The sequence below is a fragment of the Clupea harengus genome, chromosome 3, assembly GCF_900700415.2.
Source record: "Clupea harengus chromosome 3, Ch_v2.0.2, whole genome shotgun sequence".
Classification (NCBI taxonomy): Eukaryota; Metazoa; Chordata; class Actinopteri; order Clupeiformes; family Clupeidae; genus Clupea; species Clupea harengus.
The window spans coordinates 9934898-9949526 of NC_045154.1; the positions used below are offsets into that span (position 1 = coordinate 9934898).

General features: G+C 41.7%; 1 protein-coding gene and 1 pseudogene across 1 annotated transcript; both read right to left on the reverse strand.

Annotated features, from left to right (window-relative positions):
* Nucleotides 1-618: 618 nt before the first annotated feature.
* On the reverse strand, nt 619-2676 carry LOC116219127 (annotated as a pseudogene).
* Nucleotides 2677-9024: 6348 nt separating this feature from the next.
* LOC116219135 (GTPase IMAP family member 8-like) lies at nt 9025-13400 on the reverse strand. The gene is made up of 2 exons (XM_031562107.2): nt 12852-13400; nt 9025-10517 (listed from the first exon to the last, which is right to left on the reverse strand). Exons 1-2 carry the CDS (start codon nt 12880-12882, stop codon nt 9802-9804), a joined length of 747 nt encoding a protein of 248 aa, XP_031417967.1. The 5' UTR covers nt 12883-13400; the 3' UTR covers nt 9025-9801.
* Between the last annotated feature and the right edge of the window lie 1229 nt (nt 13401-14629).

Genomic DNA, 14629 nt, shown 5'->3' on the forward strand with positions numbered 1-14629 from the left:
TGTAAAATAATTAAAACTTCATATGTGTTACTTTTATTCTAACAGCCATATTCAGGCAGAGTGACCTTGGAACATGTTATTATCCCGTCCTGTATAACTAAAACTCCCATTCACCTATCAACCAACACTTATCAACCAACACTGCTCTACTTGAATGCTCTCTCCCCATCTTATCTACTATTAAGTTTGTATACATACCATCTTATGTTTGTATGTATCGTGTACGTGTACATGGATGCAGGCAGCCCTGGGCTCTGTAAAGCACCTTGGGACAATTTAATTGTTTTGGTGTTTTTTAAATAAATTGAATTGAATTGAGTTAAGTATAGGTTGGGGACTGACTTGTAATATATGATTTTATCCTAGTTGAGAACCATATAGTGGACATCGTGTACGTGTACATGGATGCAGGCAGCCCTGGGCTCTGTAAAGCACCTTGGGACAATTTAATTGTTTTGGTGTTTTTTAAATAAATTGAATTGAATTGAGTTAAGTATAGGTTGGGGACTGACTTGTAATATATGATTTTATCCTAGTTGAGAACCATATAGTGGACATACAAACCTTGAAAGTACAGAATGAATGCAATAAATGCCTTTACACACTTCTGTATGCTTTTCAGCTAATCTGGATGCCTGTCTGACTTTCATCAGTCTCTGTGCTAAAGAATGGGTACAGCTTGTCCTTGAAAGTGGTTTTGTACATGTGAATATGGGTCATTGCAGTGGCATCGTAGAAGGACCGCTCTCCTTTCTCAAAATCCAGTTGGATTCTGACCTTCTCTGGTCTCTTCTTCAGAGGAATGGCCACACCAGTCACTCAGTCAGTACTCAGTCATCCAGAGTGTCCAAAATTCAAACTTTGTTTCCATGAACGTCTCATCTTTCCTCTCAACGGAGTCCTTGGCGACACCCAAGCTCCACTTGTTTTGGTTCCCCACTTCCACCTCCCAGCAGTGCTTGCCTGAGGTGTAGCCCTCCGAGCCCAGCACATAGACATATTTTGTGAAGCGCTCCGGGTTGTTCGGCACTTCCTGTTTGGTTCTTATCTCTCTCACACTGGTCATGCCTTCAGAAAGATAGAGCCAGCCATCCGCTGTGTTGGGGTCAAGGGTCACAGGGTTATGAAAAGAACAGACACATGTAAATAATTAACCATCACTATATTAGTACTTTTGTTTGATTTGTCCTGTACTCCCCACCATGTCTGTTGTCCTCTGACACCATTTGTGGTTGGTTTTATGGAGTGGAAACATGAATGCTGGGGTAAAAGAGCCTCACACAATCTAAACTTAGTGAAGGGGGGGAAATGTATGGTGATTTACAGGCCCACCATCAGCACTCTAGGTATGCTTTACATACCACACCGAAGAGCTTGAAAACATCATGCTGACTAGAGGCGACATTTATGCCTCAGTTGTGGTTTCACCTTCATGCAAATAGTTCAATATCTTTGAGTCACATTCAGAAGCACACATTGTTGGAAGCATTCTGTTCTCATAATTTTTTTAAGACAGACACAATCTTGAATGAGTATCTCATATGCAAGAGTGGCCAAGTGGTGAGAATGACTGAACTGTAAAATCAGGGCCTTCCCTTACGTCCAAAGGACAACAAATTAAGGGTTTCCCCTTTGAAGGGTTCCGTGTTCTTAAAGTACTCACAGCAGGGGCCCCCGGCACTTCACCTTTTTAGATCAATCACACTGCAGTAATGTACTCACTATATTTCACAATCTCTGCCATCTTCCTTCCAAACTTTAAACTTGAGGTTATCCAGGTGTTTGGCTTCATCTATCAGAGCCCCTGAGGCCATCTGTGGGTCCTGCAGTGTGCACTGGGCTCTGCAATCACCCGGTCACTCAGTCAAACCACGTAATATGCAGACATCCACACAGAAGAAATAAAAAATAAGCTGTCATCAAACAAATCTCACCTTGCCCTGGTACGACTACAGTCCTAGAATTGAACGGGGAAATGCATTCATTAGATAAAAGCATTTTGGTCAACCAATGAGGAAAGGATTTGCAGTGGGCCTATGGGGAAACAGAGTGTACTGGAACTTAAACAAAAAAGAACATTAATTTTCTTCACTTGAAGCTAACCTATTCAGCTCTGTTATGGCCTTGATAGATAGCTACGGCAGCTGTGGATGGTGCAGGCATGCCCTGGCACACCCGTGTATGCCAGTTTTAAGACAGCGGCTGGCTATAGAATGGCTGCTATCCTGATGTGGTGAGGATCTATGCTAAAGCCAGGTGCTATACTGGAGTTTTTACCTTGAAAAATGTCACATTGTCTTGCTTCAGGTCATGCTCCACCTGACGGATAGACCCTGTCAGAGCATGGATCTGTGCCTGAACGATCTTCAACTCTTTTTCAATTAGTATCCTCTTCCTCTCAGCTTCCTCCCTCACTGCAGTCAGTCTAGCCTCTTCTTCCACTCTCAGGAACTGATGAAGATGCTCAAACTCTGCCTTGATCTTCTTCGGAACCAGTGCACGCTGGGCCTCTGAACATATGACCTGTATATTACATAATGGTTCCTAATTGATGACAGAGGAATGCTTTTTTTCTGCTTGCTGACAGTTTGGGTTGTCTCAGCTCACCGCTGAGTGTTTCTCCATCAGCACGTAGGCCTCCTCAACGTCTTTGCATTCTTGCAGTTGCTGATTCATTTGATCCAAGGCTCATCTCTGTATTTCCGTTGTCTTGAGTCCTTCCAGAAAACACGTCAGCGATTCACCTGTGGCGTGTCCTTGGAGGAGTCCGGCCTCTGACAGACCGGACAGCTTCTGTCATCATCCTGATCCCAGGATTTACAGACACATCTTACAAAAGCTGTGGTTGCAGTCAAGGGGGCCTGGGTCCCTAAAGTCTTGAAGCAGATTTGGCAAGTTCTCTGCCATGGCTCCAGCAGTGTGGTCCTCACACTTTATATCCTTCTAATGTTATAGGTCAAAAACTGTGAAATTAACGCTGAAATGTTGAACCAGGCAATCAGTTGCCACTTTAAATATTCATTGTCCTGTTTCTTCAGTGAGGAAATTGTACACCAAATAATTCCATAAAGCTGGAACAAGACAAATACACAAGAAATAACAGAATCAGACAGAACAGAATCTGAAATCACTTTGCAGATAATCACTATGGAAACATAAGTATTCTTTTTAATATTCATGAAAAAAGTAAAAGAAGTGTTGAAATATTGTGCTAAGTGTGTCTTCAGCTCAAATATCATCTCTAGCATTTAACTGTCATGTGCACAGTGTCTAAAAAGATAGTCAGGTGCAAGTCATAAATTATCTGTTTGAAAATGAAGGCACTTTCCTGCACCAACTCAGTTTATAAATTATTTTGAAAAACTCCCCAGTGTATTTCAGTAAACGACATGTCATACTTAGTGATTGGTTTGTCTTTCGAATGGTAGTGATTACTTTGCAGCTGTTTTACGATCATCCCACAGCATGTTATAACCGTCTCCGGCTCATAAATCGACATGATGATCAGCTATGGCTAAGTTTAACGTCATGTATGCTGAGAGAGAAGATGACCTCTTTAAACCAGTCTAGATTTCAAACAATGTTGAATTTACCACAACAGTACAGAAAATGTCCTACAACCATTAAATACACATAATAATATATGATGTCATGTTATATATGAGATAGTAGGGGGCGTTGCATACCTGTGAAAGTGTCCATAATAAACCAATAAAAGGAGTCAGATAGGCAGATCAGTGGTAGTCCAACTGTCGTTTTAAATCTCAGATCTTTAGTGGATAAAAGTTGCAAAGGGGTGCCCTCAATGTACCGACTTGTGCGTTGTGTTCCCATAAGCATGTGATCAATGACATTCACATATCACTTGACATACAGCCCTGTCTGCCACGGTTAGTTTGGAGTCCAGCCTATCCCATATATAGAACTTCTGGAGATGGTTGTCAGGTTGTGATATGAAACAGCTGTGGACTGATCCTGTAAAAAGTCGGGCTGAAGATGACTTTGTGTTTAGCAGATGCATGGTATGGGCTCGGGGATCATATGGGGAGATATGGGGTAACACGGAGGCACCTGAGGGTCTCCGGAATTTTGAGAGGCAGGATTGGGTTTCAGGAACCCCATTTACCCCCAAGGAGTTTCAGCTGTAGGTTTGACAGAGATGAACTGTTGGGAGATGAAGCTATTTAAAGCATTCAGCCAACAAAACAGTCCTAAACAGTGGTTTGGCTGTAGGCTGCATGCTTTACTAAAGGCTTGATATTTTTACAAGGTAATCATTAGTTTAAATTGTAACGACAACTTGTATGTCTTGTAGCATACATGAAAACGTATACATTACCTGCTTTCAAAGGTGACATACTGTCCATGCATGGCAGTTTCTACCAGTGATTGAAGCAAAGCACAGAGAGCTCAGTGCTTTCAGATAGCTGTGATGTGCTCCACAAACACAATTATTAGACAGCTCCAAAACATGGAATGGGTCTGACCCTGGAACTACCCAGACTATCACCCCAGGGCAGCTGGAACCTGGTTAAGGTTATGTGTAGCACACTCCACACAGTTCTTCCAGAACAGGGTGACTGGGTCTGAAGAGGATTTTTGCTTACTCACCATCCTTATTTAGATTAATTTACCCAGTTAAATTGAATCCAATTAAATATTGTCTGTCTTCCTAACAATATTTGTTGTAATAAATATATTAGGTAACTAGGCACACAATATTTCAGGTAACTAGGTGCACAAAAACACTTTGCAAGGAAAACCAGTAAAAATAGGCTTAATACAAGTTTGAGCTCTGCAGTCCGTGAGAGATGGTAGGACAATACATGTCTGCAAGGTTTAGTTCAACCTTAGATAACATCTGATTAGATGAATAGATGTGACCTTGGTACAGCTGCTCAGTGGGATAAGGGGCTCTGTGGGAAAACATCAGTGACAATCAGTTCCAGGAGAATACAGCTGCCCGTGGGCTCAGTGCTGGATACAGCCGAGGGCAGGGGACTCAAACTCCCGGACTGCGGGCCAGATTTGGCCTGCCACGCGATTTCACCCGGCCCGCTGGTTCCTCAGAATGTTGCAAAAAGTTCCATTGCTTTCCCCAACGTTTACCGCTGCTGTTGGCAACGGGTTTTGTGCTTCTAGTTAACACCTTTTATATCATTCCGCAAGTAGTCCAGTCATTTGACGTAACGGAAACTTAATTGAAGTCAGCAAGTTATGGGTTGTAAAGACACCTGAAACACCTGAAACTTTAAAGTTGAGTCTGTCATGGAAGTCGCTCAGAGGAATAACAACAGACAGTGCACCATCTAGGCCCTAGGGGATTCTGAGATGACATCATCTTGAGGCTTGACCTAGAACAAGTGCAACCCCACAGTGCCCCCTGCAGGTCATGCATGGATTTGACACCCACAGTGATCTTGTGATCTGGGCAAGATCACCATCACCCTCAGGTCTATGAGAGGAGGCTAATAAGGACACTTGCCAGAAGCACCATCTATAAACAGAAGTCAAAAAGTATGCATAACACCACCAAGGTAGTAGGTAATGTAGTAGTAATAATGAGAACAGTCTTGGTTCATGTGAGGGGTCTCAGATAAGGTGCCGACTCTGGAAAAGACTTGGCTTTGAGGTGGTGCTGATCCGGTAGAGCTGCTTTAGGTTCTAATGGATTCACTTCTGGACTAGGGCTGGGTGATATGACCAAAAATGTATATCATGATAATCTCATAGCTCAAGTTCCTCTGTGATGATAAATCCACAACACACTGCCTTGCAATTTCAAAATACCCCTTTAATAAATACCTCTGAGACAATAAGCATCTGGGAAACATCATTGTCTATTTAAAAGAAAAGAGAACTTAAGGACTTAACAATAGACAACCGCAGTGCTACAGGAATCCGACTGCATTTACACTAGGCTACTAATTATGCAAAGGTGGATGTTATTGACATGGGTCATGTTGATTGGTTGTTGATTAGGTTGTTGTTGCTGTTGCAAGAAATTGTGGGGTGGTACTATCTCCTTTCCTAAACATTCGACCAGCTCTTGTAATGGATGCCACTTAGATACTTCTGGGTCATTTCACTCAGTTAGGAACCTTCCTAAGCAATAAATACCAGAGATGTGAAACAAAGGCACATGACTGGGAAAAAAAAGGAGCACATGGAAACCAAAGAAGCACAGGAAGTAAACACATGCAAGACAAGGTGACAAGACCAAAACAAGGAACAGACATAAAACAGTGCAGATTGTGATAGTTCCGTTATTACTTATATAATGCATATAATACATGGGACTGCCATATTCTTAAACTGTCATGGAGGACAGTAGTAAGAAATGAATATTATATAATGAATTACAAAAGTGCTTTACATGAGTAAGCTGAAGTGTCTAAATAATGTTAATGTCAAACAATCTTACACATATAAAAGAGTGCATTATGAAAAGAGTGCATTATAAAAGAGCCATTAATGCGATTTTTAGCCACATAAAGTGTATTGTCTGATGTCATACAATTAGACATTTACCTGGAGCAAACAATAGTTATTCAGTTATAGTTCTTTTTCTTCTTATTGTACTGGTCGGATGTTTTGATCTCTCCTGATCTTCAAAGACCACTGAAAGATTTCCTTTTCTCGTGAAGATCTTAGAAAATCTGCTGGATCCAGCATCAGAAGTAGCAGACTCATATCCTGAGCTTGTGGATGAAGAGCTGGACCTTGACACCAAAGAGGCAGAACTGATGTCTGATCCGAGAGATGCTTGTGATCCTCTCAATGATGATGTTTCCGTTCTCTTCTCAGCACTGACTAAAAGAAAATAAGAGAGATTCTTCTTTTGGTAGGCATTGAAATATCAGATGATTGGAATATCAGATGTATTTATCATTAAATAAATTAATCTTATTGTGGGAACACATGTATGGTGTTTGATTAAAGTAAATCACATGAAGACGTATGTTGTAACAGCAGCCCCAATATGTGTGGCGAAGAAAAAATAAGCCTGATAATACTGGACTGTCATGAAGGGAGGGTGAAGTACGTGTCCTTAATACCCTTTGTTGCATATCTATTACCTTTCGCCTGCTGAAACTGAGCCTTCATCTGCCTACTTCATAGTACAAGTAATATTTATGTAAAGTTAGTGAATAATAGAGAATGTTGTGTAAATCCTTACAGTTAGGTGGAAGGTATTGGTAACTTCTAGCCCGCTTGGAAGATGTCAGTTGTTGCACTTCTGGTGTAACCACAGGTTTTTTAAACTGTAGCAGTTTCCCATCATTACCAGCAACCATTTCCTCTATCTTCTCAAGAAGCTCTTTGACCTGGGCACCGTCACCTCTCTGCTTGTTGTTGAGGACGTGATATCTGTTCCCACACTTGTCGATAAGCCACTTTAGCTCACCCCCTTCGCTCTCAATGTGCTGCTCAATGGTTGCACCTCCAAGCCAGTCCCCACAAGTGAACAATATCAGGACGTGTTTCCACACGTTTGGGATCTTTAGATGTTCCTGCACTGCTCTTCTCTTTGCCGCTGTGAATGCAGTGTCCACACGCACGACCAGTAGTAGGGCATGAGGTCCAGGAACACACTGAGACAAGCTCGAATGTTTGGTCATTTCTGAGGTTTTCTCTGAGAGGTCCTTTCTCCACCATCCTTGGGCCTTGACCACAGTAACGCATCTTCCTGCTACCTCTCCTTCTCTCTTCACACACTGAGTTGTGCTCTTTAAGTCAAACGCTTCTTTACCCAGGATGGTGTTTCCTGCTGAAATCTTCCCAGCTCCAATGTGTCCCAGCAGCACAATCCTCACATCTGAGAGACGGAGAGCATCTCCTAGTGGGAAAACAATTGCAATATTGTTACTATCACTTGCTATACTTTTTTTTCTCCGAGGACTGTACAGGGGCCCAGCCGTTTCTGTAGGCCATCAGTGAAAAGGTCCAGTCAAGGTGAGTATGTATAGGAGTAAGTAAAGGTGAGTATTTTGGTTCAAAATAAATGCAGTTGATAGTCTGACGATATTTGCTATTGGCTTTTAAAATGATAATCAATGTAATGTTAGATATGGTTGTACAGTATATATTTTTTAGACTCACCCATGCACAATCTCTGATTCTCTCTCTGTTTTTTCACCATCACTGCTCTCTCCTTCACCCTGTTCTGCATGTCCTTCTTTACACTCTCTTTGAAGATCTTTTTGTGCGATTCATAATGACAGCCTCCATTTCCTGCCACCATTTCTTCTATCTTGTCAAGCAGCTCTTTCACCTGTGTGTCGTCGTGTTTTCATTGTTAAGAATGTGGTATCTGTTCCCACATTTCTCAATGAGCCATTTCAAGGCTGCGCCTTCACTCTCAATGTGCTCCTCAATGACTACATCTCCAAGAAAATCTGCTCCTGTGAACAGCACCATGGTGTGCTTCCAGATCCGCTCACTGAGAAGCTCTAGGTGTTGTTTCACAGCTTCCCTGTTAGTATCTGTGAATGCAGTGTCTACATTTAGGACTAATATTACAGCTTGGGGCCCTGGGGAGCATAAAGACACACTGAGCTCAATCTCCTGTGTTGTCATTTTGTTAGTGTTGCCCAAAGGACAATTTCTCCTCCATCCAGGAGCCTCGACCAGAGTGACCTTCCTCCCCGCTACGTCTCCCTGTGTCTTCACACACTGAGCCGCTCTCCTCAGGTCAGATTCCTTTTGCCCTAAGATGGTGTTTGCTGCTGAACTCTTCCCTGCTTCTCTGTGACCCAGGAGCACAATCCTCAGCTCGGAGAGAGGAAATGCATCATCTGATAAAAGAAAAGAAGATTTATCATTTTAATTTAACATATTTAAAATATTTACTTTAGATAATGTATTAGGTATTTTTAATTGGGTTCAATGTGTACTTTGGAATTAGCAACAAATTACCTAATTTAAAAAATGTGAACTCACCCATTAGTGCGCTGCAATCTTTTCTCTGTTTCTCAACCATCATCCTCCTCTTCATCACTTGTTCTTTATTGCCCCTTTTTCTTTCTTCTAGCTCAACTATCCTTCCATTCCTAATCTTACAAAGACATTTGTTGTTTCCTGCAACCATTTCTTCTACTTTTTCCAAAAGGTCTGCAACCTGTTTGTCGTCACCACTGCTCTGACAGTTAAGGAGATGATATCTGTTTCCACATTTCTCAACCAGCCACTGGAGGTCTTTTCCTTCACTCTGAATGTGCTCTTCAATGATTGTGTCTCCCAACCAATCCCCAAAGACAAACAACACTATAGTGTGATTCCAGACTGTCTCACTGAGAAGGCCTAGGTGTTCCTCTAATGCTCTTCTGTGGGTCTCTGTAAACGAATAGTCCACACGCACAACTATCAGTATAGCATGGGGTCCTGGGGCACACAAAGAGCCACTGAACTCAATCTCTTCTTTGATCAGTTGAGGAGTATTAATCAAAGAGTAATTTCTCCACCATCCAGGAGCCTCGACCAGAGTGACCTTCCTCCCCGCTACATCTCCCTGTCTCTTTACACACTGAGCCGCTCTCCTCAGGTCAAACTCCTTCCTCCCTAAGATGGTGTTTGCTGCTGAACTCTTCCCGGCTGCTCTGTAACCCAGCAGCAAGATCCTCAGCTCGGAGAGAGGGAATGTATCATCTGACCAAAGAGACACCAACATTTTTTGTCACAAAACTATTATTTTAGGACACCTTCATATTGTGGAAGAATACATTTTTAGTTTATATGGAATATTACAAAACTTTCCATACACCTTATTTCATTAGCAAACATAAAAAAACTTGCAATACATTAACAAACAGATATATGATTGATGAGATCACCTTTTAATGTCCTGAGAAACGCTCTTTGTTGTTTCACCGTCTCTATTATGTCTGTCCTTTGGTCAGAAGTCTCCCTCCTCTTCTGCTCCAACTGTTGCAGTCTCTCTGTGTCCGCCTCATAATGACAGCCATTGTTCCCCATCACCATATGGTCAATCTTTTCCAGCAGCTCTGTGACCTGCGTGGTATCATCCCTTCTCCTGCTGTTGAGGATGTGATATCTGTTACCACATTTCTTAACAAGACATGCAAGAGCTTTCTCCTCTCTCAGGTGTTGTTCTATGCTGGTGTCACCCGGCCGGTTCCCAGAGATGAACAGCACTATTGTATGTCTCCAGACTCTCTCACCGAGAAGACTCAGGTGCTCTTCAGTTGTCCTTTGCTGTGTCTCGGTGAATCGAGAGTCCAGACGAATGACTAGCAGAAAGGTGTCAGGTCCTGGTAGGCACACAGAAACACTGAGCTCCAGCTGCTCTTTCGTCAGTCTGGGAGTTTCCTCCAGAGGGTAATTTCTCCACCATCCTGGAGCTTCGACTACGGTCACCTGCCTCCCTGCTACATCTCCCTGTCTCTTCACACACTGAGTGGTTCTCCTTGAGTCAAACACCTCTTTGCCGAGGATGGTGTTTCCAGCTGAGCTCTTCCCAGCTCCCCGGTTCCCCACCAGCACGATGCATCTTTCACCTGGCACAGAGTTCAAACAAGTCAGCACTCTTTCACTTAGGAATTAATTAATGTTCACATTCACTTTTCTAATTTCTCAGACAAGCTTTTTAATTACAGCGGTCAGTCCATTTACAACCTATCAAAATGCATTATTTTCTGAATTGAGCTGACATCAAAATAAATGTCTTTAAGTCTTTTTTACACTCATGGTCACACAGAACCAAATGGGAAAACCATTTAAAATACACAGTGGTGAGAATATAACTTGTATATACAGCAGATACAACTTGTTGTCTTGTAGTACAGTACAGATGCTGTCCAGTATAGTACAACATATTTTAATGGTTCAGAGCAACAAAGTCTCAGATTTGTATCTTTTGAGGGAACTCAATCTAACTATCCAGGGGTGCGTTTCCCATACAATGACAGAGGTTAGCATTAACGACTAACATCTGAGGTACTGCGGTTGGGAGATGTTCAACTTCACCTTGGCGCATTATCATCCTGATACACGGCACCACCCTCAGGGTACAATGTTTGAACCCTTGGGTGCACATGATTCTCCAGAATGGTTTGGTAATCCAACAAGTAGTGAGTTGGGTAGCTGTGGTTTTATGTTTTTTGGATAAAATAAAATGAAATAGTGGGCGGTGGGGATGGCTCATGGAATTTCACAGATTTCAATCACTGACCTCACGGATTTCAGTCATGTTAACTTGACATGTATGCACAACCTGCAATCTGAAGTACCTTGCATAGGTATGCAGGACCTGCAATCTGAAGCACCTTCAATCTGTAGTACTTATGTCTGTTTCTCTTCCTCTAGATCCTCTTGTACCACTAGGACCTGCACTCCCCCCTCTAGCTCATCCTCTCCGCCCTCTGCCTCTCGTATCAGCGGCACCTGACCACCCCTTACTGACTTCTCTTGACACTGGTGAGGGCGCTTCATAACTGAGATCTGCATTGGGCTGCAACAAGGAAGAACAGTTGGCTACTACTCATAGCTCGAACTATGGTTTTGGGAAACACTTGCATTGCAATTGCATGGTTCCCATTTAGTAATATAGTTAGCAACTATGCATTTGGGAAACGTACCCCAGACTGTGCTAGTCTACCAAATAGTTGTTGATGTATTAATGGCAATTCTGACGAATTCATGACTGATACAAACAAATTGTACACACTGACACTTTATGCAGTTTATTAGCTGGCTTATGGGTTTCTGAAAAAATGAAAGCATTTTTTCAAAGACAACACGGTAAGTACAGTATAACTGGTGCAACCTGTCGCTAAGAATGCTTCAGTTGTTCTGGTTAAATGATTGTGGTTACTTGGCAGAGAATTTTAACATCCAGAATGTGAATTATCAATATTTGACTTAGGCCTACTCATAATCAAATGAGTAACATAGTCAAAAGAGTATCATAATGAAAACATGAACATGATGTTGCACACTGAATGTAAATACAATACTTCCTCTTTTTTTGTGTATATTTTTTTCTTGGATTTGTCTTATTTGATGTAGTACCATCAATAGGAGAAGCAGTAGCATTAAAATGAAGTAGTAAGATTTGAACTCTAACGTTTTACTCCATCCCAACTTCTCTCTCTCTCTCTGCGTGTGTGAGCACCACTCCCATTTCCTGGGATCAGCCTGTTTGGTACCATTTGTCAGCCATTTTAAGTTAGGCATTTCATACTTATGAGTTAATCCATGTTCACCAACTATACAAATATTACCACATTACCTCCAGTTCGAACTATGGTGTTGGGAAACACTTGCATTGCAATTGCATGGTTCCAACTATGTAAGCTGGTAAAGTAATGAGCAACTATGCTTTTGGGAAACGTACCCCAGACTGTGCTAGTCTTCCAAATAGTTGAAGATGTATTAATGGCAATTCTGACGAATTCATGAATGATACCATCGAATTGCGCACACTGACAGTTTATGCAGTTTATTAGCTAGCTTATGTGTTTCTGAAAAAAAAAGCCAGCATTTCTCAAAGACAACACGGAAGTACAGTAGGCCTATACACCCGTTTCCAAGAATGCTGCTGTTGCGTTGAAACGATTATGGCAGAGAATTAAAACATCCAGAATGTTAATTCTCAATATTGTACATAGTCCTATTCATAGTCAAATTAGTAACATAGTCAAAAGAGTATCATAATGAAAACATGAACATGTCGTATACACTGAATGTAATTACAATACTTTTCTTTTTGTTTTGTTTATATTTTTGTCTTGGATTTGTCTTGTTTGATGTAGTACCATCACAAGGAGAAGCAGCATTAAGCAAATGAAGTAGCCTACAATTTGAACTCAGTAAGAAAGATTTGAACTCACCCACACAGACATCTTCGCCAACAACTGCCATCACTTATTTTTGAACTGTCAAACAAACATTGCCTACAGCAGAAATATTTGCAGTTTTTCCTAGGTCTGCTCGTGTAAGAAAATCATTTTTGCAGCCTTGTCTGGACAAGTCTTAAGAATTCAGAGCTCTTCTAATCAGATGCTGGCTCTCTGCTCTGCTCTCAGACTGCGATTGTAAAGGAGTGCCGTCATGAATCCCGAATTCAACATGCGGCAACTCCAGCCAGTTGTGCGTTGTTGTCTCTTGCTGCGCAGGATCAAGGTTGTGCAGTTGTTATGTTGTGTCCTGAGTACTCGCATGTGACAGTGAGAAGATTGGCCGCTTCGGGAAGTCCCCAAGCAATTGCACAGGGATTTTGTTCGTGTATAACTCAAATTACTTCTGCAAATTAAAAAGGATATTCTAGAGGAAAGACAATTTTCACAACGCATCAGTAACACAACACAGAAGACTATGTTAATGACTTAATCCTAAACTGACTACTTTTCTGGAGTTCAGTAAATGTCACTTGTGCCACAATGTCCAGAAGAGAAAGTGAAAGAGGAGCACATCCGTAATAAGTTGGATAGCAGGGGAGTGACTGGATGACTAGTGTTAGAGCCTGAGGGACTAAGTGGTAAGGAGGAGCGGGAGGGAAGTAAAGTTGACTTTTTAAAGATGTAAGCAGCATAACTGAATGAGGCAAACTACATTTAGAAAGAACATGGTGGAGTAAAAATAATATGGGTAAAATGCGGTGCATTGAAACAGCGTCAGCCACCATGAGCTTCCCTGCTCACAAGAAACTATCAACTAGAGCCATCTATAGGGCAGAGATGGTACCGCTTATCCTACCCATTGGTTAAACTTGATATCACATTGTTGTCCTTGGGTGTAAAACCCAAATATCTGGATATATAAATAATTTGCAAACCAACATCATAATGACAATATGAAAGAGAATATGAAAGAAAATAATCACTGTACTCAAGAAAAAGGTAATCTTGGTAAACTTTAACTTTTGGTTTTGGAGAAGGAAGTAAACTCAGATTATAAAGAGTAGCCAAACAGGCAGACAGACACCATTTCAGGCTGTAAAAATGGCTGAGAAGCAGCAGACTTTTCAGAAGTTTCTGTGCTGCCATATTTGCTCTGAGACTTTTAAGGACCCAGTGTCCCTTCACTGTAATCACAGCTTTTGTCAGGCGTGTCTTTTAAAATTCTGGGAACAAGCAAGGAACAAGAACTGTCCAGTCTGTAAGAGAAAGTCATCTATGGACAACCCAGGCATTCATTTCTCCTTGAAGGAGCTGGCTGACTCCTTTGCCGGACGACTTCAGCAGGATAAAAACCCAGATGAGGGAAAGGAGGTGGTGTGCAGCAAACACACTAAAACACCAACCTGGTTCTGTGTGGACGAGGGCAAGGCTGTGTGTGATGAGTGCCAAAACCCCACACAGCACTCTGGACACCAAGTCTTACCCTAAAAATCTAGGTCATAATTTTAGCTGGTGGTAGATGTCACAAGTGAGTACAAAAAGTAAATTGAACAACAGGTGAATGTACCGTTTTAATGTGCTTGGGTAGCATATCTCACTGCAGTAACATATTTTGCAAGGATTCTGTTAGCTAATGTCATTGAATGACCTGGGTGGTTTTACAGAGTTATTTCCTTGTGAAGTTTCTTAGCAACCTTTGAACAGTCAGGAGGCGGACACTGTTGTGAATAATATTGTAAATAAATGTGTGGTCCTGATAGGAATTCATT